Below are 26057 nucleotides of genomic sequence, written 5' to 3'. Positions count from 1 at the left end.
CTGTTTAAGTTTGAAAACCCACGGACTCAGTCCAGAGCGGTCCTAACCGAAGTCAGGAGTCGCAAGCCCCGCCTCTGCAACCGTAGCTCAGGCCCCGCCCCTCTATGCCCATTGGCTCGTTCAATTCACGCCGAGCACCAATGGGCGGCCGCGCTGTCTAAGGCAGAGCCCGCGCGCCCAGAGGCAGAGAAGAGCAGCGGCGTCCGGAGGAAGTTTACGCCAGAGACGCGTACCCTGCTTCCCCGAGCTGTGATGAGCACCCCAGCCATCCCCCAGGACCTGCAGCTGAACCCGAGTCAGAGGACCCAGTCCGCATTCAGAGGTGAGGCCCGCGGTGGCGGGAGTGGCGCGAGCCGGACGGTGGATCGTTTGCCTGAGGGGCCGGGGCGCCCGCGGGCGCGGGATGGCTCGGGCAAGGCCGTCAGGGCCGCGGGGCCGCAGACCGGCTTCCCCCGCCCCCAACCCCGGTACGGTTGTGTGAGAAGCCCGCACGGGGCGCTTGGCCTCTCGCGGCCGCGTTCTCGGCGTTTATGAACGGGACAATCGGAGTGGTGCCCGCTGTGTGGTGTTAGTGTACGGATTGAACGCCTTGCGTGCGGTCGAGACACGCTGGCGGGGGGAGACGCGCCTCAGGTGAGAGAATCCGTTTAGCCGGGGGCGAGGTAGGAGCGAGTGTGCAGGGCTCCGGGCCCGCGGGGGCGGGGCCGCGCCCGCCCGGGTGAGCTGCGCCTGCGCAGGCCCCTCCCACCTCCGGAGTCGGGAGTTCTTTTCTGCAGAGAAGGGTGTGCGCGTTTGATGCTTCAGATTGAACGCATGTTCCCTTCGAGTTCAGAGAAATCTGTTGTCCGGGTTGTCCGGATCTTCAGAAATAATAGCTGTTTCTTGGCCTATGGATGGGAAAACAAATTCTCACCCACTTCTGGTAAATTAGAACTTAGAGTCAGGTGTCTCATCTCTACCATTTAGCTCTTGAAACTTGGCTTTCGGGAACTGTATGTCGACAGTGATGCTCTCCAGACTTCACTTTCGGACAGTAGGGAATGTTATTCTTGTACAGAGTGGTTATGGGGACCAGGTATAGTAACAGTCATTTAAAAATATTATTATTTCTCAAAGGCAGTATTGAAATGGGAAATTTTCGGTTATAGACAGTATGTGATCTCAAGTAGAATATTTTTCGAAGTTAAATCAGTATTTTATTTGGTGTTATTGTAGCTGATGCTGACCTGTAGCTCTTTTGTTATTTAGAGCAAAGAAGACAAAAACTCAAGGAGCATCTGTTAAAAAGAAAAACTTCCTTTGCATGCAAACAGGAAAATCAGATGTTACTCAGGTGAGGTCAAATTTTTTTCAATTCACATTTGTCAAATTAGAGCTGTCCAGTAAAGATGTAATGTGAGCCACATGTGTAATTTAAAATTTTCTAGTGGCCACATTTTTTAAAGGAAATGAATTTTAATAACATTTTATTTAATCCAGTATTTTAATTTGCATTTCTTTATAATAGGTACTGTATTTATTGATATAGTTTGTCTTGATGAATGCTTCATACCCTTCTCCAGGGTGGAAACTTCTGCTTATATTTAGGAGATAGAGCTGGCAGGACTTGGTGATGGATTAGCTGTGGGATATAAAAGAAAAAATAGAGTCAGAGATGATCCTGAATATCCAGGTTAAAGGAGGCTAAAGAGATATGACAGCTAAGTTCAATACCTGACCCTTATACTGTGTTTGATAGTGGAAAAGGAAATACTGTGAAGGACATTATTAGCTCAGTTTTCAACTGTGAACAATAAGGTGGTAAATCAAAGTAAACTTATGAATTTGATAACTGTTCTGTGAGTATATAAAATTCCTGTTTTTAGGAAATAAACATCAAATCATTTAGTGGTAAAGAGCCATCATGTATATAACTTAACTTGAAAGGTTCAGGTAAAAAGTTGTATATATTCTACACATAGATACGTTCAGAAAGAGTGCAAATGATATTGCAAATGAGATAAAATGTTAACAGGCAAATCTGGGTAAAGAATATATGCATATTCTTTAAATTATTTATAATTTTGCAACTTTATATAAGTTTGGCATTGTTCCCAAATAAAAATTAAAAAATATATATTTTTTACATTAATTAGTTTCTTTCAGTTCAGTTGCTCAGTCGTGTCCGACTTTTTGTGACCCCATGAATCACAGCACGCCAGGCCTCCCTGTCTATCACCAACTCCCGGAGTTCACTCAAACTCACGTCCGTCGAGTCAGTGACGCCATCTAGCCATCTCATCCTCTGTCATCCCCTTCTACTTCTGCCCCCAATCCCTCCCAGCATCAGAGTCTTTTCCAATGAGTCAACTCTTCGCATGAGGTGGCCAAAGTATTGGAGTTTCAGCTTCAGCATCAGTCCTTCCAATGAACACCCAGGACTGATCTCCTTTAGAATGGACTGATTGGATCTCCTTGCAGTTCAAGGGACTCTCAAGAGTCTTCTCCAACACCACAGTTCAAAAGTATCAATTCTTCGGCGCTTAGCTTTCTTCACAGTCCAACTCTCACATCCATACATGACCACTGGAAAAACCATAGCCTTGACTAGACGGACCTTTGTTGGCAAAGTAATGTCTCTGCTTTTCAATATGCTATCTAGGTTGGTCATAACTTTCCTTCCAAAGCGTAAGTGTCTTTTAATTTCATGGCTGCAATCACCATCTGCAGTGATTTTGGAGCCCAGAAAAATAGTCTGACACTGTTTCCACTGTTTCCCCATCTATTTCCCATGAAGTGATGGGACCAGATGCCATGATCTTAGTTTTCAGAATGTTGAGCTTTAAGCCAACTTTTTCACTCTCCTCTTTCACTTTCATCAAGAGGCTTTTTAGTTCCTCTTCACTTTCTGCCATAAGAGTGGTGTCATCTGCATATCTGAGGTTATTGATATTTTTCCTGGCAATCTTGATTCCAGCTTGTGTTTCTTCCAGCCTAGCGTTTCTCATGATGGACTCTGCATAGAAGTTAAATAAGCAGGGTGACAATATACTGCCTTGACGTACTCCTTTTCCTATTTGGAACCAGTCTGTGGTTCCATGTCCAGTTCTGTTTCTTCCTGACTTGCATATATAGTTTCTTTACTTTAGAATAAACATTTTCTTTACAAATCCCAATTTTTTTGTTCAAGACAAAAAGATGATCCTAGACTTTTGATTTGAATAACTGGGTGGATGGTGATCCTGTATATTGAGATGGGAAGCGTGAGGGAAGAGTGGGAGAATCCAGAGCTCTGTTTGACCATGATAAGTTTGAGGTAGCAAGAAGACATCTAAGTGGAGATGCCAAACAGTGATGTGTCTGAAGTTCCGGGGGTGAGAATTGGACTAGAGATAAAAACTTGCAAGTTGTCAGTGTGTAGATGGTATTTATTTAAGACTTTGAGGTGGAATGAAATTAATAGAGGGAAAGCAGAGAAAGAACATTAATTCAAATGTGACTGTGACTCTCAAGTACTTATTTAAATAAGGGATCCAACTGGGTTATGGGGTTTAGAGTACTCTTATACACAACGGGAAGAACATTCTAAACTATAGAGCTCTCAAACTCTGTTGACCCTAAAATATACATTTTGTTCACATTTTTGTATCTATGAAGTTGAAATCTGACTTAGAATCAAAGGCATGTCCAACTGACCCTTTTTTCCCCACTTTGTTCACAGAATACGAAATCACTTGCTAAGAGGGTCTCATGGCCTGTACTAACTAACCTATCTCTGTAAAAAGAAGTTTGGGTTTAATTCTTCTTCTTTTTTTTTTTTAAATTGAAGAGTAATTGCTTTATAGAATTTTGTTGTTTTCTGTCAGACCTCAACATGAATCAGCCATAGGTACACATATATCCCTTACCTTTTGAAACCTCCCTCCCGTCTCCCTCTGCATCCCACCCCTCTAGGTTGATACAGAGCCCCTGTTCGAGTTTCCTGAGCCATACAGCAAATTTCCATTGGCTGTTTACATATGCTAATATAAGTTTCCATGTTATTCTTTCCATACATCTAACCCTCTCTTCTCCTCTCCTCTCCCCGTGTCCATAAGTCTTTTCTCTATGTCTCCGTTAGTGAAGTCGGTCAGTTGTGTCCTACTCTTTGCGACCCCGTGGACTATAGCCCACCAGGATCCTCCGTCCATGGGATTCTCCAGGCAAGAATACTGGAGTGGGTTGCCATTTCCTTCTCCAGGGGCTCTTCCCAACCCAGGGATTGAACCCGGGTCTCCCGCATTGCAGGCAGACGTTTTAGCCTCTGAGCCACTAGGGAAGTCCCGTTGCTGCCCTGTAAATAAATTCTTCAGTACCATTTTTCTAGATTCTGTATACATGCATTGGAATATGATACTTATCTTTCTCTTTCTGACTCACTTCACTCTGTATAATAGGTTCTAGGTTCATCCACCTTATCAGAACTGACTCAAATGCGTTCCATTTTATGGCTAAGTAATGATGGGGAAACAGTGGAAACAGTGTCAGACTTTATTTTGGGGGGCTCCAAAATCACTGCAGATGGTGACTGCAGCCATGAAATTAAAAAATGCTTACTCCTTGGAAGGAAAGTTAAAACCAACCTAGATAGCATTTTGAAAAGTAGAGACATTACTTTGCCAACAAAGGTCCGTCTAGTCAACGCTATGGTTTTTCCAGTAGTCATGTATGGATGTGAGAGTTGGACTGTGAAAAAGGCTGAGCGCCGAAGAATTGATGCTTTTGAACTGTGGTGTTGGAGAAGACTCTTGAGAGTCCCTTGGACTGCAAGGAGATCCAACCGATCCATTCTGAAGGAGATCAGTCCTGGGTGTTCATTGGAAGGACTGATGCTGAAGCTGAAACTCCAATACTTTGGCCACCTCATGCGAAGAGTTGACTCATTGGAAAACTCTGATTCTGGGAGGGATTGGGGGCAGGAGGAGAAGGGGACGACAGAGGATGAGATGGCTGGATGGCATCACTGAGTCGATGGACGTGAGTCTGAGTGAACTCCGGGAGTTGGTGATGGACAGGGAGGCCTGGCGTGCTGCGATTCGTGGGATCGCAAAGAGTTGGACACGACTGAGCGACTGAACTGAACTTTGAATATTCCATTGTGTATATGTACCACAACTTCTTTATCCATTCATCTGTTGATAGACATCTAGGTTGCCACCATGTTCTAGCTATTGTATATAGTGCTGCAGTGAACAGTGGGATACATGTGTCTTTTTCAATTTTGGTTGCCTCAGGGTGTATGCCAGGAGTGGGATTGCTGGGTCATATAGTGGTTTTATTCATAGTTTTTTAAGGAGTCTCCATACTGTCTTCCATAGTGGCTATATCAATTTACATTCCCACCAACAGTGCAAGAGCATTCCCTTTTCTCCACACCCTTTCCAGTATTTATTGTTTGTAGACTTTTTGATGATGGCCATTCTGACTGGTCTGAGGTTGTGGTTTTGATTTGCATTTCTCTAATAATGAGCGATGTTGAGCATCTTTTCATGTGTCTGTTAGCCATCTGTATGTCTTCTTTGGAGAAATGTCTGTTTAGGTCTTTTCCCCACTTTTTGATTGAGTTGTTTGTTTTTCTGGTATTGAGTTATATGAGCTGCTTGTATATTTTGGAAATTAATCCTTTGTCAGTTGTTTCATTTACTTTTATTTTCTCCCATTCTGAGGGTTGTCTTTTCACCTTGCTTATAGTTTCCTTTGCTGTGCAAAAGCTTTTAAGTTTAATGAGGTCCCACTTGTTTACTTTTGTTTTTATTTCCTTTACCCTAGGAGGTAGGTTATAGAGGATCTTGCTTTGATTTATGTCATCAAGTATTCTACATTTTCCTCTAAAAGTTTTATAGTTTCTGGTCTTGGATTTAGGTCTTTAATCCATTTTGAGTTTATCTTTGTGTATGGTGTTAGGAAGTGTTCTAATTTTATTCTTTGACGTGTAGCTGTCCAGTTTTCCCAGCACCATTTACTGAAGAGGTTGTCTTTCCCCACTGTGTATTCTTGCCTCCTTTGTCAAAAATAAGGTACCCATAGGTGCATGGGTTTATTTCTGGGCTTTCTATCTTGTTCCATTTTGTCTATATTTCTGTTTTTGTGCCAGTCCCATACAGTCTTGATGACTGTAGCTTTGTAGTATAATCTGAAGTCAGGAAGGTTGATTCCTCCAGCTTCATTCTTCTTTCTCAAGACTACTTCAGCTATTCAGGGTCTTTTGTGTTTCCATATGAATTGTGAAATGTTTTGTTCTAGTTCTGTGGAAAATGCCATTGGTAATTTGATAGGAATCACACTGAATCTGTAGATTGCATTTGGTAGTATAGTCATTTTCACAATATTTATTCTTCCTACCCAGGAACATGGAGTATCTCTCCATCTGCTTATGTCATCTTGGATTTCTTTCATCAGTGTCTTATAATTTTCTGTGTACAGTTCTTTTGTCTCCTTATGTAAGTTTGTTCCTAGATATTTAATTCTTTTTGTTGCAATGGTGATTGGGATTGATTCCTTAATTTCTCTGTCTGATTTTTCACTGTTAGTATATAGAAATGCAAGTCACTTCTTTGTATCGATTTTGTATCCTGCAACTTTGCTAAATTCACTGATTAGCTCTAGTAATTTTCTGATACTATCTTTAGGGTTTTCTATGTATAGTATCATGTCTTCTGTAAACAGTGAGAGCTTTACTTCTTCTTATCTGATCTGGATTCCTTTTATTTCTTTTTCTTCTCTGATTGCTGTAGCTAGGACTTCCAAACTATGTTCAATAATAGTGGTGAAAGTGGACACCCTTGTCTTGTTCCTGATCTTAGGGGCAATGCTTTCAGTTTTTCATCATTGAGAATAATGCTTGCTGTAGGCTAATCATGTATGGCCTTTACTATGTTGAGGTAGGTTCCTTCTATGCCCATTTTTTTGAAGAGTTTTAACCATAAATGGGTGCTGAATTTTTTCAAAGGCTTTTTCTGCATCTATTGAGATTATCATATGGTTTTTATCTTTCAGTTTGTTAATATGGTATATCACATTGTTTGATTTGCGTATATTGAAGAATCCTTGCATTCCTGGAATAAACCCAACTTGATCATGGGGTATGAGCTTTTTGATGTGTTGCTGAATTCTGTTTGCTGAAGTTTTGCTGAGGATTTGTGCATCTGTGTTCATCAGTGATATTGGCCTGTAGTTTTCTTTTTTTGCGTTGTCTTTGTCTGGTTTTGGTTTTCAGGGTGATGGTGGCCTCATAGAATTGAGTTTGGAAGTGTTCCTTCCTCTGCAATGTTTTGAAAGCGTTTGGAAGGATAGGCATTAGCTCGTCTCAAAATGTTTGATAGAATTCTGTGAAGCCATCTGATCCTGGGCTTTTGTTTTTGGAAGATTTTTTATCACAGCCTCAATTTCAGTGCTTGTAATTGGGTTGTTCATAATTTCTATTTCTTCCTGGTTCAGTCCTGAAGATTGAACTTTTCTAAGAATCTGTCCATTTCTTCCAGGTTATCCATTTTATTGCCATATTGTTGTTCATAATAGTCTCTTATAATCCTTTGTATTTCTGCATTGTCTGTTTTAACCTCTCCTTTTTCATTTCTAATGTGTTGATTTGATTCTTCTCTTTTTTTCTTGATGAGTCTGGCTAAAGGTTTGTCAATTTTGTTTATTTTCTCAAAGAACCAGCTTTTAGTTTTATTAATCTTTACTATTGTTTCTTTCATTTCTTTTTCATTTATTTCTGCTCAGATCTTTATGTTTCTTTCCTTCTACTAATTTTTGGGGGTTTTTGTTCTTATTTTTCCAGTTGTTTTAGGTGTAAAGTTAGGTTGTCTATTCAATGTTTTTCTTGTTTCTTGAGGTAGGATTGTATTGCTATAAACTTCCCTCTTAGAACTTCAGCAAAAGCTGCTCCCATAGGTTTTGATTTGTGTTTTCATTGTCATTTGTTTCTAGAAATTTTTTGATTTCTTCAGGAACCTGTTGGTTATTTAGAAACGTGTTGTTTAGTCTCCATGTGTTTGTGTTTCTTACAGTTTTTTTCTTGTAATTGATATCTAGTCTCATAGCATTGTGATTGGAGAAGATGCTTGCTACGACTTCAGTTTTCTTAAATTTATTGAGGTTTGATTTGTGACCCAAAACGTGGTCTATTCTGGAGAATGTTGCATGTGCACTTGAGAAGAAGGTGTATTCTTCTGCATTTGGATGGAATGTCCTGAAGATATTAATGAGATCCATCTCATCTTATGTATCATTTAAGACTTCTGTTTTCTTATTAATTTTCTGTTTTGATGATCTCTCCATTGGTGTGAGTGGGAAGTCTCCTACTATTATTGTGTTACTGTCCATTTCTCCTTTTGTGTCTATTAGTGTTTGTCTTATGTACTGACGTGCTCCTATGTTGGGTGCATAGATATTTACAATTGTTATGTCTTCCTTTTGGATTGATCCTTTGATCATTATGCAGTGTCCTTCCTTATTTCTTGTAATCTTCTTTATTTTAAAGTCTGTTTTGTCTGATATGAGGATTGCTACTCCAGCTTTCTTTTGCTTCCCATTTGCATGGAATATATTTTCCCATCCTCTCACTTTCAGTCTATATGTGTCTTTAGGTCTGAAGTGGGTTTCTTGTAGACAGCATTTGTATGGGTCTTGTTTTTGTATCCATTCAGCCAGTCTGTGTCTTTTGGTTGGAGCATTTAATCCATTTACATTTAAAGTAATTATTGATACATATGTCCCTATTGCCATTTGCTTAATTGTTTGGGGTTGATTTTGTAGATCTTTTTCTTTTTCTTGTATTTCTTGACTACATAAGCCCCTTTAACATTTGTTGTAAAGCTGGTTTGGTGGTACTGAATTCTCTTAACTTTTGCTTGTCTGAGAAACTTTTTATTTCTCCATCAATTTTGAATGAGATCTTTGCCAGATACAGTAATCTTGGTTGTAGATTTTTCTTTTTCCCTTTCAGTACTTTAAATATATCCTGCCATTCCCTTCTGGCCTGCACAGTTTCTGCTGAAAGATCAGCTGTTAAATGTATGGGGTTTCCCTTGTATGTTACTTGTTGCTTCTCTCTTGCTGCTTTTAATATTCTTTCTTTGTGTTTAGTCTTTGTTAGTTTAATTAGTGTGTGTCTTGGCATATTCCTCCTTGGGTTTATCCTGTATGAGACTCTTTATGCCTCTTGGACTTGATTAACTATTTCTTTTTCCATGTTGGGGAAATTTTCAACTATAATCTCTTCAAAAATTTTCTCATACCCTTTCTTTTTCTCTTCTTCTGGGACCCATATAATTCTTTGAATTGTTGGTACGTTTGATATTGTCCCAGATGTCTCTGAGAATATCAGTTCTTTTCAGAAGTTATTTCCACCATTTTATCTTCTAGCTCACTGATTCGTTCTTCTGCTATTATTCCTTCTAGAGTATTTTAAATTTCATTAATTGTGTTGTTTGTATGTTTATTCTTTAATTCTTCTAGGTCTTTGTTAATTGATTTTTGCATTTTCTCCATTTTGTTTTTTGATCATCTTTATTATCATTATTCTGAATTCTTTTTCAGGTAGCTTGCCTATCTCCTCTTAATTTATTTGGACTAATGTGTTTCTAGTTTGTTCTTTTATTTGTGTAGTATTTCTCTGCCTTTTCATTATTTTTTTTTAACTTATTGTGTTTGAGGTCTCCTTTTCCCAGGCTTCAGGGTTGAATTCTTTCTTCCTTTTGGTTTCTGCTCTCCTAAGGTTGGTCCAGTGGTTTGTGTAAGCTTCTTATAGGGTGAGATTTGTGCTGAGTCTTTGTTTTTCCTCTGATGGGCAAGGCTGAGTGAGGTGGTAATCCTGTCTGCTGATGATTGGGTTTGTATTTTTGTTTTGTTTGTTGTTTAGATGAGGCCTCCTGCACAGTGTGCTACTGTTGGTTGGGTGATGCCGGGAATTGTATTCAAGTGGTTTCCTTTGTGTGAGTTCTCACTGTCTGATACTAGAGTTGGACACGACTGAGCGACTGAACTGAACTGAACTGAAGAAAGGAGATCAGCCCTGGGTGTTCTTTGGAAGGAATGATGCTAAAGCTGAAACTCCAGTACTTTCGCCACCTCGTGTGAAAAGTTGACTCATTGGAAAAGACTCTGATGCTGGGAGGGATTGGGGGTAGGAGGAGAAGGGTACGACAGAGGATGAGATGGCTGGATGGCATCACCAACTCGATGGACATGAGTCTGAGTGAACTCCAGGAGTTGGTGATGGACAGGGAGGCCTGGTGTGCTGTGATTCATGGGGTCGCAAAGAGTCAGACACGACTGAGCGACTGAACTGAACTGAAGGTTAGTTCTCTGGTAGTCTAGGGTCTGGGGGTCAGTGTTCCCACTCTAAAGGCTCAAGGCTTGATCTCTGGTCAGGATCAAAGCTTCTACAAATGGTTTGTTATGGCATTAAGTGAGATTAAAACAAATATCCAAAAACGAGGGACCAAAGATGAACTCCAGACAAATGGCAGTTACAAAATCAGTCAAATAATAATTAAAATAATGGAATATACATGTACACCCATGAGCAAAGTCAAAATAGTCCAACAAAAGTAAAGTACAATAGATTGACCCAGAGAACAAAGGAAATAAAAAATTATATTTACCAGTTAAGAATAAAACTAAGTAAAGCACAAACTGGAAACCAAAACTAAAGCAAGGTGTCAAGTGGGTAATAAAGCAATGAAAACAAAACTAACAAATATGTTGAGAGGAAAGAAAAGAAAGAATAGGTATGCAAAGTTAAATAGAGGTATATGCGGAAGATTTATATGTATTAAAGATTAATTGCAACAGGAAAGAACAGTAGGAAAGGCAAACAAAGGAATAAATGTAGAAAAAAATAATAGGTTTAAAAAATTTAAGTTAAAATTATAAAAAAAAAAAGAAGAAAGAAAAAAAGCATAACTCAACAGAATTGCAAAAGTCCAATGCAAAGACAGAGGTTTATAACAATAATAAAAATAAAAAGTGTGGCTGAATATACACATAAACACCCATAAGCAAAATGAAAACAGTCCAACAAAAAGTACAACAGATTGACCCTGCAGACAAAGGAAACCAAAAATTATCTCTACCAGAACAAAACTAACTATCTAAAGAACAAACTGGAAAACAAAACTAAAGCAAGGTGCCAATTGGGGAATAAAGCAATGAAAATAAAACTAACAAATATGTTGAGAGGAAAAGAAAGAATAGATATGCAAGGCTAAACAGAGGTAGATAAAGAAGATTTATATACATTAAAGATTAACTGCAAGAAGAAAAAACAATAGGAAAAGCCAATAAAGGAATAAATGTAGGAAAAATAATAATAGGTTTAAAAAGTTTTAAAAAGAGAAAAGAAAAAAAAAAGGAAACTCCCCAGAACTGCAAAAGCCCAATGTAGAGGCAGAGGTTTACACAGCAATAAAAAATGTGACTGAGAAGAAAAAGAAAAAAAAAGCTCAAAAGCTTAATTAGATTTCATAGTGCCAATAAAATCGACAACTATAACACAGGGGGAAGAAAAGAAAAAAGAAATACAAAAGAATCTACAGAACAAGTCAAAACATAAGAATAATAAATGTTTTCCTTGAGTCACTGCTGTCAGAGTCCTTTCTCTCGCTGGGAGTCACAGTCCGCCTCGCCTCCCTAGGGTGCCCTCCAACACTGCGCTGATCCCTGCACCTGCTGTGGGCTCAGACTCTAACCTGGTCTTACTCCTCTGTGTTTTTGCCTCCAATGCCCACAGCTATCAGAACTAGTACGTTTTCTTTTGTGGGAGCTCTTAATGACCTTTTATATATTCCGTAGATAGAGTCTACATAGTTGATCCTGTGGATTTAATCTGCCACTTGTACAGCTGGTGGGAGGTTTTGGGCCTTCTTCCTTAGCCGCATTGCCCCTGGGTTTTAATTGTGGTTTTATTTCCACCTCTGCATGTGGGTCGTCCACTGGGGTTTGCTCCTGAGGCTGCCCTGGAGGACTTGGGTTTGCCCCTGTGAGGGCCAGGTGTGGAGGTAGTGCATGGGTCACAGGGGTTCTGGCAGCACCAGGTACTCGGGAGTTGGCAGCGAGGGCAGCAGGGAATATCGTGCTCTAGAAGGGTATGGCCACCCACACTGGCCAATACACTCCAGTATTCTTGCCTGGAGAACCCCTCCGTGACAGAGAAGCCTGGAAGGCCACAGTCTACAGAGTCGCAGAGTTGGACACTACTAAAGCAACCCTGTGCACAAAGACGCAAGGCTTTTTTTGCCTGTGGCAGCTCTGCCCCCGTAAGAGTTGAGCGTGAAGGTGGCGCAGCTGCTTGACTTGTGGGGACCCTGGTGGTGCCAAGTGTGCAGCGACATGGACTACCTCTGTTGCAGGAGTTATGGCCCTATCAGAGTCTTTTCTCAAGCCTCTTGTAGCTGGCAATCAGAAGGCCTCTTTGGCCAGTCTTTCTCTATAGCTCTGCTCCTTCAGGCACTTAGAGGGCTCCCTTGCCTGGGGTCCTTCTCTGTTGTTTGGTGCATCAGGCACATAGAGGGGCCCCCCTGGCTGGGGCCCTACTCTATAGACCGGTACGCCAGGCACTTAAAGGGGCACCCTGGGTGGGGTCCTAGTCTGTAGTTCAGTGCCTCCGGTGTTTGATGGGCCAGCCTCTCTGTTCTGCTGTGGATTCTGGTGTGTGGGGGGAGAGAGGCTATGGTGATGGCTCCACCCCCTACATGTGACTCAGCAGTGTCGCCCTGCTTCCATGGCTGCCTGGCTTTCCTCCACAGACATTTCCGACCATAGTCTCCTCCCTCATATCCCCTCAACCCATCTCTCTACAGTCAACAGCAACCCTCACCCTGGGATTGCTCCACAATCCCTAAACTCCAGCTCCCAGCCGCTGTGCCTTCCAGGGCATCTACGGCCCTGTCTGGGGTATGTATGGCTGCAGCAAGGACTGTCTGAGTCTCATTCCATTTAGACTGCCACAGATCAGCTGTTTCACTCTCAGCCTTAAATGTTTCTCCTCTGACTCAGACAGTTGCCCCAGTGTGGGGATCAGACCCCTGCTTCAGTTCCCCCACCCGCCTAGGTCAGGCTCAGTCCTAACTAACACTCCTGTTTTTCCCTCTAGTTCCTTCATTCTACTGAGTTTTGCATGGGTCTGTATATTCTTTTACGCTGGTCAGGTCCTCCTGTCTGCTCTCAGCTGGTGTTCTGCATGCACTTCTGTGTCTGAAGGTGTATTCCTGATGTATCCATGGAGAGAGATAGACTCCACGTCCACCTACTCATCCGCCATCTTGTTCCTAGGTTTAATTCTTGAAGAACCTTTTGCTTGGGATGTATAGTCTAAATGCAATGCCATCTAGAAACTAAAATCCACATTAATTAATAAATTGTATGTTTGAAAATTTTTGGTTTTCTTTTGGGAGAGCTGTTTCAAAATAATTTTTTTCAAGGAAAGTCTGGTACCAGATACTTAAAACTAACCAAAGAAACTGTTGCTTAACAAAGATTTTTGAAGACTCGTTTGAACAACTAGAGAATGGTTTAGAATGAGATTATGGCAGGGTTTAAGATCTTATAAGAAAATATCTTTACTTTCCCTAGCCATGTTGTTTACGCTTTAAATCACCCTACAATAAAGAAAAGTTTTGCTTAGAACAAGTCAATCTCAGCTCAGTTCTTGTCTCAGTTTAGAACTACCAAGTCTGAGAGTGGTTACATGATCTTATACCTCCCCCCAAAAAGGAAGCATTATCTAAAAGCATGTGGATTTTCTTTTTTTTTTTTTTAAGTGATGGAGATCAGAGAGTCAGGACATCTGAAGGCCAGATCCAAGAAGGGAAAAAAGTTCTGAAAATAAAGACAGAAATGGTAAGATATGGAGTAGCTCTCCATCCCTTTTTCCTCATCCCTAAAGAAGGTATTTTTTCCCTAAACTCTTTCTGAAAGAAAGGAATTCTAAAATACTGATTTGTCTTAAATAACTCTTTTAGGCTGATAAAGAGAATGTTGGTAGACCTACCGGGATCAAAAATAATTTAACAGTGGAAAAAAACTGTATTCCTTTAAAACCTTCTAATGAATTAACCAATTCAACTCTAGCCACGGATCCACCTAATTCTGAGGATAATAATCAAACTCTGCCATTGTTACCAGTTAAAGATGACCCCCAAAGTCAACATAGAACATTAAGCCAAACATTTCACCTCAAAAACAACAGTAAAAAAAAACCAGTGATTACAGAAAAACCAAAGCATGATGCTAACGTGCCCAAGAAACCTGTGCTTGGAGCGTATCGTGGCCAAATTGTTCAGTCTAAGATTAATTCCTTTAGAAAACCACTGCAAGTCAAAGATGAGAGTTCTGCAACAACCAAGAAACTTCCAGCGACTGTCTCTAAAGCCACAAAGCCTCAGCCTGGAGACGTCAGCAGCATAACAGTGAAAAGTGATAGAGCCTCACATATGACGTCTACCACTAAATTTGCGAGCACTACATCTCAGATCCGACACCTTGTGCGACCTCCTATTAGAAGTCAGCACAATAAAGCCCAGGACGCCATGAAACCCGGCAACAGCAGGATGTCTGCCAATGTCACAGTTCAGAAAGGGCCTCGAGAGAAAGAGTTAAATACAGTTTTGTCTGGCATCAAGACCAGTTCTTCGCAGGACATAAAAGGAGATAAGACACTATCAAAAAGCATGGCAGCTGGAATGGTAGCCAGGCCTGCTTCATCTTCTAACACTAAACTGATAGAAAAGTCAAAAAGCGCTGGCCAGCGCAGCCACACTACGGTGAAAGCAGCTGTTGACAGTAGATGGACTCAGCCCAAAGAAACTGCGGAGGAGAGAAAGTAAGTAGATGTAATTTTATTAGCTCAATTTTCAGTAGAGTCTCATTTGTGAATTCAGCTTATCATTTCCTTGATATTAGAGTATTCAAGTTTTTTGTACATGGATTCTCTTCATGTGTAGATCAGTCTAAGCCTATTTATATTGTGGAACAGTATATCCTAAGTATACATATGCTTGAGTATGTTTAATTGGGCTTCCCTGGTGGCTCAGTGGTAAAGAATCCACCTGCAATGCAGAAGACACAGGTTTGATCCCTGGGTCGGGAAGAAACCCTGCAGAAGGAAATGGCAACCCACTCCAATATTCTTGCCCAGATAATCCCATGGACAGAGGAGCCCAGTGGGCTACAGTCCATGGGGTCGCAAAACAGTCAGATATGACTTAGCGACTAAAACCAAACCAAAACATGTTTAATTAGGTTGTTTTATGTAATCAGAGTTAAAATGGTTAATGAAATTGGGAAATGTTTTATAACCTCTCCATTTAAAAATGCATTCTTGAGGTCTTTGTGCATATAGTTAACATTGATATGTTCCCTGTTTATCTTCAAACAGGTGAACCATATATGTGCCACTAGTGTAGAATTAAAGACTGGAAGTGTTGTTCAGCTTTCGCTGTGTTTGACAGAATTCTGTCCTCAGTGTCACAGTAATGTTTATATGCTGCTTCTGACTGTAGAGCTCGTCTGAGTGAGTGGAAAGCTGGCAAAGGAAGAATTCTGAAACGGCCTCCGAGCTCAGCAGTTACCCGGCCTGAGCCCGAAACACAAAATGAACAACCTGTTGGATCCTTCTGGACTACCATGGCAGAAGAAGATGAGCAACGACTGTTTACTGAAAAAGTAAACAAGACATTTTCTGAATGCCTGAACCTGATTAATGAGGTAGAGTCTTTATCTTATATTTGTTTACAGCTTTATAGCTTATAACTTAATAGCTTACAAATTAAGTTTATAGCTTACAATTACCTTCATCAGTGTTATCTCATTAAATTATATCATCAGTCTTTTATGACCAATTAATGTGTCAGCGGTGTTATGGAGACTTAATTGTGAGATTGTTTCTCTTTAGCCTTTAATGGGCTACATTCTAATTGAGTTCCTATAAATGAATCAAAGGGATACTTAGATTTTTTTTCCATTGAGTTTATAAATATTGTATTTCTCTAAGATATTATTATAGAGTAGGCTGGGGCTGGGTATTTGCTCTGATACTTCTGTTTTTTACATTCAATCAATGTATTTACAAATTATTTTTTCTACTCATTCTACACTGTACCAAAGACTAGCAACACAAATTATTATCACAGATTAAATTTAACTAAAATATTTGCAAACCAAATCCCATTAATCTAAACCAACATGGTCTTGAACTGTAGAATTTAATGATTTGGACCAGAATCCTATGGGTATGATAATCAACTTTGGAGTGTGTGTGTGTGTATTTTTTTCTCCTGATGTCTCCTTAATCTTGCTTTGGTCACTCACTAGTGTCTAAACACAGCAAGACTGATGAATACAGAGTGTGATTTAAAACCTTTTCTCTAGTCTTTATGAATATCTTTAAACTTTTGTAGTTCTGACAGCCAGTGAAAATTATGGTCAGGGAAACTGATTCTATTCCTATCTACTCTACTGGGGTTTTTTATTGATACTGTGGAATTTTCTGCCCTACTACTTACTTGTATATAGCTGTTAATTACATAAGCCATTACAGATTCATTTTTTTAATCTTACTATTAAAACCTGACAAAGATAATTAGGGGAAAAAAAAAACTAGTGAGCTGGTTCCATAAGCATTTGGTAGGTTAAAAAATTATAAGTAAAGTAATAACAAATAGGGACTCCCCTGGTGGTCCAGTGGCTAGGACTCTGCGCTCCCAATGGCAGAGAACCTGGGTTCCATCTCTGGTCAGGGAACTGGATCCCACTTGCTGCAATGAGAAGAGCCTGCAAGCCACAACTGTGACCAGGCAGAGGCGGGAAAAGTGTATATGCGTGCACACACCAACAGATGTACTCCATTACACGCACGAGGGCAAACGTGAAGACTGAGCAGCGTGTTAGCCGTTTTGTTTACTAATTTTTTCTCAACTAGGGTTTCATTTTTCTGACTCTTGACTGATCTACTTCTTGCTAACTATTCAGAATAAGTTTGGAGTAAGGAAAACAATGGTGACTATTTTATGAATAATTTTCTACCACCCTTTTTTCTCTTTACCACTGATCCTGATTGTAGTAGGCTTACTTAATTGTTCATAGTTTGTAGACTAAACAGCATCACTCACTTTATTTCTTGCTGTTTTAGGGGTGTCCAAAAGAAGAAGTATTAGTTACATTAAATGACCTGATTAAAAATATTCCAGATGCCAAAAAGCTTGTTAAATATTGGATATGCCTTGCACATATTGAATCACTCACAAGTCCTATTGAAAGTATTATCGCAATCTATGAGAAGGCCATTCTGTCAGGAGCTCAGGTGAGATGATAACTTACGGGCCATTATTATTTCAGTGTAAATAATTCAGAATTATTTTGGAACACATCACATATAACTTGATACAATTTTGCTTATTTATGTGGCAATAATGAATGTTTAAAGACCACAGAATTACATATTATAGAGGCTGTTTCTCACCCTTCTAAAGCTTGCTCATGTACTAGGGATAGTCAGACCTTAGAAAATGGATATAAGCTGAAATATGTGTTTCCTAAAATGTGATATGAGAAATAGTTTACCACAACATGTCATTTTGGACATCCTCTAGTGGAGAAATCTACTGAAAGACTGAATTTTCAGTATTAAAAAGTATTTATTTAACAGAAAGCAAATGGAATTAAATTAACTTTTAAAATGTTAGCAAGCTCTCTGACCAGAGAACTCTCACTTTACAAGTCTATCTTTATGGACTCACATTTACATGCCATATGTTTGGTCCAGTCACATATAGAAAATGGCAATAAACTAATTTGTCTGACATTATTAGCAGTGGTTTAATATTGTATCTGTTACCTTTTCCCATTGTGCTGGTACAAAAAAGCCCTGGGCTATAGAATAAGTCGTATCTTGAGTTTTTATTTAGTTGTTTTTTTTGTTTTTATGGGCAGATATTCCTAAATGTATTTCCTTCTGGCTAAGTTTCTCAGAAGTGCATTCTTGGAAATTGTTTACAAAGAGAGTTTTTAAAAACTTTTCTTTTTCAGCCTTTCCTTAAGAAAGGTCTATATCCTTTAGTATCAGCAAAGCCAACAAATACTATCTGATCTTTCACCTGAATTAAAATATCATATATTCAGCAGGTATTCTCTCTAAATATGTAAGGCACTTTGCTGAAGGATAATTATATTCCACCGAACTTTACCTGGAAGAGAATGTTAGGTCCCTACTACATTGAGTCAGAAGGGACGTTGCTTAATGGTGCTTATGACAGTATAGCTAAGATGCAAAACTAGAGCCAGGCATTCATAGAGAAAGCAGTAAAGAGATGTGAGACCAGAGCAGAAGTTGGGGAACAGGGATCAAAACTGGACAAGAAAACTGAACACCTGATGGGTGAGTCCTTTAGGACCAAATTCAAGAATTAAGACTGTGACCCTGAGCTTCCCTTTTGTACCATACTTTGAATATACTCCATTAGCAGGCACTGTGCTTCAAGGGAATGTAGTAAGTACTTACACTATATGACGTTTAATGCATGGTTACTGAGCTGCTGAATTTTTGAATAAATGAAATGTTAGACTAATCTACCTTGAACTCTTCAAAGATGCATTTAATAGCATGTGAAACAAAAATATAACCATGGGCTGGAATGTAGGAGAAAAGGAATAAAGTAATACAAATTTAGAGTAAAAAATATAATCAGCTCTTTGATAGATATTAATAGTCTTAATTTGCTACTTGTTCATTCATTTTGTTTCTGTCAAGCAAGCAGTAATAGTTACCATAGGCTTAAGAAAAATTAACAGAAATTTTTTAAACTGATAAAATTCTATCCCTTAACCCTGGTGGCTCAGAGGGTAAAGCATCTGCCTGCAATGTGGGAGACCTGGGTTCAATCCCTGGGTCCGGAAGATCCCCTGGAGAAGGAAATGGCAACCCACTCCAGTGTTCTTGCCTGGAGAATCCCATGGACAGAGAAGCCTGGTGGGCTACAGTCCATGGGGTCGCAAAGAGTCGGACACGACTGAGCAACTTCACTTTCTTCCTTTTCTTTAAGTTCATTTTTATTTGGAAAAGACAGTTATGTTTTTCAACTTGAGTAGCAAGAATTCTGAGAAAAATGGTCTAAGAACCATTGCTTTCTTTTAAAATATGTAATCACTGGTTTTAATATTTTCAACTTGGATAACCTAGTTAATGTCTGAGAATATAAAACTTATATGGGTCTGCTTTCTTGATTAAAATAAAATTAAGCCCATCGAAGAGATGCGACATACAATTGTTGACATTCTGACAAGGAAGAGTCAAGAAAAACTTAAATTTGGTAAGTTAGTTTCTTTTGTTTCCTTCAGGTAAATTGTGATTTAATTTTAAATTTCTTTGCTGAATTATTTTTATCTTTTTAAACTTTTTTTAATATTTAAGTTGGTTCTTTCCTCATACTTCTGTTGACTTACCTCTGAAATTCATTGACTCTACGTAGTATAAATAATTCTTAACTAGGAGATCTTGTTCAATCGTTACCATGTATCTGTGAAAGTTACCTTACCTCTCTAAGCCTTTTCCTTTTCCTGTCTTGGTCAGGAAGGTCTCCTGGAGTTGGGAATGGCAACCCACTCCAGTATTCTTGCCTGGAGAATCCCATGGACAGAAGCCTGGCAGGTTACAGTCCATGGGGTTGCAAAGAGTTGGACATGACTTTCACTTTTTTGACTAAATGAGCTCTATAAAGATTTTTTAGTTCAACAGAGAATATTTCTATTTATGATTGCTGTTAATAAGTACCAGTGGGACATACAGGAAATGAATATGATCTGATCTTAAAGGCTGTATTTAATGAAGGAGCTTAAGAGGGAATGGGCTTCCCTGGTGGCTCAGATGGTAAAGAATCTGCCTGCCGTGCAGAGACCTGGGTTTGATCCTTGGGTCAGGAAGATCCCCTGGAGAAGGAATGACAACCCACTCCAGTATTCTTGTCTGGAGAATCCCATGGACAGAGGAGTCTGACAAGCTACAGTCTGTGGGGTCGCAAAGAATCAGACATGACTGAGCAACTAATACAACCACACGTAAGAGGGAATGATCAGGGTGACAGAAGGAAAAACCAGGAAAGACTCAGTTCAGTTCAGTCGCTCAGTTGTGTCCAACTCTTTGCAACCCCATGAATCTCAGCATGCCAGGCCTCCCTGTCCATCACCAACTCCTGGAGTTCACCCAGACTCACATCCATCGAGTCAGTGATGCCATCCAGCCATCTCATCCTCTGTTGTCCCCTTCTCCTCCTACCCCCAATCCCTCCCAGCATCAGAGTCTTTTCCAATGAGTCAACTCTTCCCATGAGGTGGCCAAAGTACTGGAGTTTCAGCTTTAGCATCAGTCCTTCCAAAGAAATCCTAGGGTTGATCTCCTTCAGAATGGACTGGTTGGATCTCCTTGCAGTCCAAGGGACTCTCAAGAGTCTTCTCCAACCCCACAGTTCAAAAGCATCAATTCTTCGGCTCTCAGCCTTCTTTACAATCCAACTCTTACATCCATACATGACCACAGGAAAAACCATAGCCTTGACTAGACAAACCTTTGTTGGCAAGGTAATGTCTCTGCTTTTGAATATGCTATCTAGGTTGGTCATAACTTTGCTTCCAAGGAGTAAGCGTCTTTTAATTTCATGGCTGCAGTCACCATCTGCAGTGATTTTGGAGCCCAAAAAAATAAAGTCTGACACCGTTTCCACTGTTTCCCCATCTATTTCCCATGAAGTGATGGGACCGGATGCCATGATCTTCATTTTCTGAACGTTGAGCTTTAAGCCAACTTTTTCACTCTCCTCTTTCACTTTCATCAAGAGGCTTTTGAGTTCCTCTTCACTTTCTGCCATAAGGGTGGTGTCATCTGCATATCTGAGGTTATTGATATTTCTCCCGGCAATCTTGATTCCAGCTTGTGCTTCTTCCAGTCCAGCGTTTCTCATGATGTACTCTGCATAGAAGTTAAATAAGCAGGGTGACAATATACAGCCTTGACGTATCCTTTTCCTATTTGGAACCAGTCTGTTGTTCCATGTCCAGTTCTAACTGTTGCTTCCTGACCTGCATATAGGTTTCTCAAGAGGTAGATCAGGTGGTCTGGTATTCCCATCTCTTTCAGAATTTCCCACAGTTTATTGTGATCCACACAGTCAAAGGCTTTGGCATAGTCAATAAAGCAGAAATAGATGTTTTTCTGGAACTCTCTTGCTTTTTCCATGATCCGGTGGATGTTGGCAATTTGATCTCTGGTTCCTCTGCCTTTTCTAAAACCAGCTTGAACATCAGGAAGTTCACGGTTCACGTATTGCTAAAGCCTGGCTTGGAGAATTTTGAGCATTACTTTACTAGCGTGTGAGATGACTGCAATTGTGCGGTAGTTTGAGCATTCTTTGGCATTGCCTTTCTTTGGGATTGGAATGAAAACTGACCTTTTCCAGTCCTGTGGCCACTGCTGAGTTTTCCAGATTTGCTGGCATATTGAGTGCAGCACTTTCACAGCATCTTTCAGGATTTGGAATAGCTCAACTGGAATTCCATCACCTCCACTAGCTTTGTTCCTAGTGATGCTTTCTAAGGCCCACTTGACTTCACATTCCAGGATGTCTGGCTCTAGGTCAGTGATCACACAATCGTGATTATCTGGGTCATGAAGCTCTTTTTTGTACAGTTCTGTGTATTCTTGCCACCTCTTCTTAATATCTTCTGCTTCTGTTAGGTCCATACCATTTCTGTCCTTTATCGAGCCCATCTTTGCATGAAATGTTCCCTTGGTATCTCTAATTTTCTTGAAGAGATCTCTAGTCTTTCCCATTCTGTTGTTTTCCTCTATTTCTTTGCATTGATTGCTGAAGAAGGCTTTCTTATTTCTTCTTGCTATTCTTTGGAACTCTGCATTCAGATGCTTGTATCTTTCCTTTTCTCCTTTGCTTTTTGCTTCTCTTCTTTTCACAGCTATTTGTAAGGCCTCCCTAGACAGCCATTTTGCTTTTTTGCATTTCTTTTCCGTGGGGATGGTCTTGATCCCCGTCTCCTGTACAATGTCACGAACCTCATTCCATAGCTCATCAGGCACTCTATGTATCAAATCTAGGCCCTTAAATCTATTTTTCACTTCTACTGTATAATCATAAGCGATTTGATTTAGGTCATACCTGAATGATCTAGTGGTTTTCCCTACTTTCTTCAATTTAAGTCTGAATTTGGCAATAAGGAGTTCATTGTCTGTGCCACAGTCAGCTCCTGGTCTTGTTTTTGCTGACTGTATAGAGCTTCTCCATCTTTGGCTGCAAAGAATATAATCAATCTGATTTCGGTGTTGACCATCTGGTGATGTCCATGTATAGAGTCTTCTCTTGTGTTGTTGGAAGAGGGTGTTTGTTATGACCAGTGCATTTTCTTGGCAAAACTCTATTAGTCTTTGCCCTGCTTCATTCCGTATTCCAAGGCCAAATTTGCCTGTTACTCCAGGTGTTTCTTGACTTCTTACTTTTGCATTCCAGTCCCCTATAATGAAAAGGACATCTTTTTTGGGTGTTAGTTCTAAAAGGTCTTGTAGGTCTTCATGGAACCGTTCAACTTCAGCTTCTTCAGCGTTACTGGTTGGGGCATAGACTTGGATTACTGTGATACTGAATAGTTTGCCTTGGAAACGGACAGAGATCATTCTGTCGTTTTTGAGATTGCATCCAGGTACTGCATTTTGGACTCTTTTGTTGACCATGATGGCTACTCCATTTCTTCTGAGGGATTCCGGCCCGCAGTAGTAGATATAATGGTCATCTGAGTTAAATTCACCCATTCCAGTCCATTTTAGTTTGCTGATTCCTAGAATGTCGACATTCACTCTTGCCATCTCTTGTTTGACAACTTCCAATTTGCCTTGATTCATGGACCTGACATTCCAGGTTCCTATGCAATATTGCTCTTTACAGTATTGGACCTTGCTTCTATCACCAGTCACATCCACAGCTGGGTATTGTTTTTGCTTTGGCTCCATCCCTTCATTCTTTCTGGAGTTATTTCTCCACTGATCTCCAGTAGCATAATGGGCACCTACTGACCTGGGGAGTTCCTCTTTCAGTATCCTATCATTTTGCCTTTTCATACTGTTCATGGGGTTCTCAAGGCAAGAATACTGAAGTGGTCTGCCATTCCCTTCTCCAGTGGACCACATCCTGTCAGACCTCTCCACCATGACCGTATCACAAACCAAAGGCAGAGGAAGGTCTAAGAACAGCCTAACCCACTGAAATGGGTGAAGGGAGGTCAAAAGATATAAACTACCAGTTATAAAATAAGTAAGTCCTGGGGATGCAAAGTACAGTGTGGTATCTGAAGTAATAACACTGTATTGCATATTTGAAAGTTGTTGAGAGAGTAAACTTTAGAAGTCCTCATCACAAGAAAAAAAGATTTGTAACTCTGTATGGGGACAGATGTTATCATTTCACAATGTATTGTCGTCATTTCACGATATATACAAATATCAAATCATTATGTTGTATACTTGAAACAAATATTATATGTCAATTATCCCGCAATTTTTTAAAATTTATATATTCTAAGCACACTGGCCCTTTAATTTTGTCTTAGTAGATCATTTTTAAGCTTCATACCAAGATTGTCTTCCTTCTGTCTTGTACTCATTTTTCAAGACCCCATGTAAATGTCATTTGTGAAGCCTTCCTTTGCCATCTCCCTGTCCTCAAGCAAATTCAGTTATTTCTTTGTATGGGTTCTCGTGACCCTTTGTTTTTTTAACCTCCTGTATAGCATTTTTCACCTAATTATTTTAAAGCATGTCTCTTCCACAGAATGTGAACTTCTTAAAGGGTGTGGATGATTTCCTTTTGGTATTCATTTCTGTAATCCCTGACACATAGGAAATATTAGGTATTTGGTAAATAATTGTTAGTATCTGCTTAGAAAAAGTAAATGGTTACAAGATGGCAGTGTGGTTCTTTGATTTTGCAAATTCAGCTAACTGTAAATAAACTTGTCTTCTAAATTTATTCTTTATATTCAAACAAAAGCTTCATCTATAAATCTCTCTGTAGGAGAAAATATTGAGGAGACTAGTGCAGCCGAAGAAAAAATCCAAGAAGCCCATACTGATGATACAGGTGTTGATCTAGAATCAGGAAAACTGGAAATGGAAAACAACCCTCCTAGAAATGTGTTTCAAGACTGTGAAAAAGAGCAAGATGACAAAGTAAAAGACCCAACCAGTGATGTTAAAACCCCAAGTACAAACACTAGGGCAGGTTGCTTAATTAAATATAATGTGTCTACTACACCATACTTGCAAAGGTAAACTTTTAAAATGTAATGTGCTCTTGTTTTTATGCTTAGGGATCATGCATGTGGTATTTTGAAATCTTTAAGCTCCCGATTAGAACTATTTGTTAATAGAAAGATTTCAAACAAAATGGGATTGGAACATTTCACCTGTACTTGCTTTGCTTTTTCCTAAATATTACCATTTTAAAAAAGAAAAACTTTAATTTCTGGGTATTACTAATAACAGTGGGTTTTGGAATTGAGCAATTAGCCAATTCTATAGGTATTCAAGTATCTAGTATTCAAGTATCTAGTGTGTACAAGTTGTAACAAACAACAAAGGGAGAAATGAAAAAGTTCCTGACTTCAGAGAGCTGGCAGGCCCTCTTTCTGTAGGACAAGTCACATGGATAAATATTTAGTATAAAAATATGAAGTGAAAATGGGAATAATTTTGTGGGTCTTTCTTTTTTAGTGTAAAAAAGAAGATGCAGTTTGATGAAACAAATTCAGCATATAAAGAGCTAAAGTTTCTAACACCAGTTAGACGTTCTCGACGTCTTCAAGAGAAGACCTCTAAATTGCCAGATATGTTAAAAGACCATTATCCTTGCGTGTCTTCACTGGAACAGTTAACAGAGTTGGGCTGTGAAACTGATGCTTTTGTGTGCCGCCCCAACACAGCCCTGTGCGGAATGTTCTCTGAACCTGACCCAACAGAAGAGGAGTGAAGTTCTAATAAGGAATGGAGTTATATTATATTCCAAGAGTGGTTGGCTGGTTGGTTGGTTGTGGTTTTGCATGTCCTTTAGGTCAGGAGTTGCCAAGTACCTAAGTATTCACGGCAGAAAGTTAATCCTGCCTTGTTGATCTCAACAGACCAAGTTTTTCTCTGAGATAGGTGATTTGTTAAGACCGAGTTAGCTCACTCTGTCGCCCAGTTCTGCGGTCTCCTGTGTCCCTACCTGCTCACTGCCGCTCTCCATCAGTGCCGGTGGCTGCATCTGTGGTCTCTTAACCGCTTTCTTTTTATTATAGCCAAGGTCATAAGAAGGATAGTTAACTACTCCATTTCTAAGGGAAAATGATTTGTGGTAAGAAAGAAAACGTGCCAAAGCTGATGGGTCTTTGGAACTTTAAATCTGAGTTCCTTTCTTAAGTTCCTTTTTTAACTTGACTATCTAAAATACTAAAAAAATTTTAACCCCATCGCTTCGTTTGATAACAGTTTATATAGACCATTAAAATGGAATTAGAGAAGGAATATATACTATTTCATAAATGTCATTCTAGTTTAGTATTTCTAAAATAACTAATAACTTAAAACTGATTTCTTCCTTGTAATGTTAATATAAAAACTTCACCATTAAATCATGTCTCCTAAAACATGATAATCATACACAGTAGTAGGACTCCTCTCACACATAAATACCACCAGTAAAACTGTTTTGTAAGTCTCCAAACTAATACTTAAGTGGCATATATCCTTTATCAACTCTACAGTTTCAAGTAAGGATTTGGTCATTGTAAAAGATTAGATAGTTTTAAAACTGCATAATATAAATATAGTTAAAAATCACTACTTATTTATGTTCATGGATTCCATTTTATATAATAGTGCCAATCTTTGTTCTATTTACTGTCTCATGTTCTAGAGAGTAGGATTTTTATTCTTTTTAAATCTAATATGTATCTAATATGTATCTAATATGTATACAATAAAGTAAAACATCTATATAACAATATTG

General features: G+C 39.5%; 1 protein-coding gene and 1 long non-coding RNA gene across 5 annotated transcripts in view; one reads left to right on the top strand and one right to left on the bottom strand.

The window, feature by feature from the left end:
• Positions 1-164: 164 nt before the first annotated feature.
• CKAP2 (cytoskeleton associated protein 2) lies at positions 165-26052 on the top strand. Of its 4 annotated transcripts, none has more exons than XM_027557328.1 (9): positions 165-322; positions 1249-1333; positions 13785-13863; positions 13986-14845; positions 15525-15729; positions 17153-17323; positions 19259-19328; positions 24087-24339; positions 24785-26052. In XM_027557328.1, exons 1-9 carry the CDS (start codon positions 253-255, stop codon positions 25038-25040), a joined length of 2049 nt encoding a protein of 682 aa, XP_027413129.1. In that variant the 5' UTR covers positions 165-252; the 3' UTR covers positions 25041-26052. The 4 variants fall into 4 exon arrangements, with proteins under 4 accessions (XP_027413129.1, XP_027413131.1, XP_027413130.1 ...); XM_027557329.1 differs by lacking the exon at positions 165-322 and adding an exon at positions 758-1075; XM_027557327.1 differs by lacking the exon at positions 165-322 and adding an exon at positions 778-922.
• LOC113902274 overlaps positions 1465-26057 on the bottom strand; it is a 30549-nt gene continuing 5956 nt past the window's right edge. The window contains exon 2 of the long non-coding RNA XR_003513741.1: positions 1465-1621. This is a non-coding gene — a long non-coding RNA (uncharacterized LOC113902274). The remainder of the gene's footprint in view (positions 1622-26057) is intronic.

Source organism: Bos indicus x Bos taurus, chromosome 12, assembly GCF_003369695.1.
Source record: "Bos indicus x Bos taurus breed Angus x Brahman F1 hybrid chromosome 12, Bos_hybrid_MaternalHap_v2.0, whole genome shotgun sequence".
NCBI lineage: Eukaryota > Metazoa > Chordata > Mammalia > Artiodactyla > Bovidae > Bos > Bos indicus x Bos taurus.
The sequence above is the reverse complement of the archived record's forward strand: the minus strand, read 5'-3'. Positions and strand labels throughout refer to the sequence as shown.

What these genes read in the sequence shown, in the direction of transcription:
- CKAP2 (XM_027557327.1), top strand. Translation starts at nt 796, where the DNA reads ATGCTTCAGATTGAACGCATGTTCCCTTCGAGTTCAGAGAAATCTGTT. An exon ending in TGAAAATAAAGACAGAAATG is followed by an intron (nt 13,864 to 13,985) that starts GTAAGATATGGA and finishes TAACTCTTTTAG; the next exon opens with GCTGATAAAGAGAATGTTGG. An exon ending in GAAACTGCGGAGGAGAGAAA is followed by an intron (nt 14,846 to 15,524) that starts GTAAGTAGATGT and finishes TTCTGACTGTAG; the next exon opens with AGCTCGTCTGAGTGAGTGGA.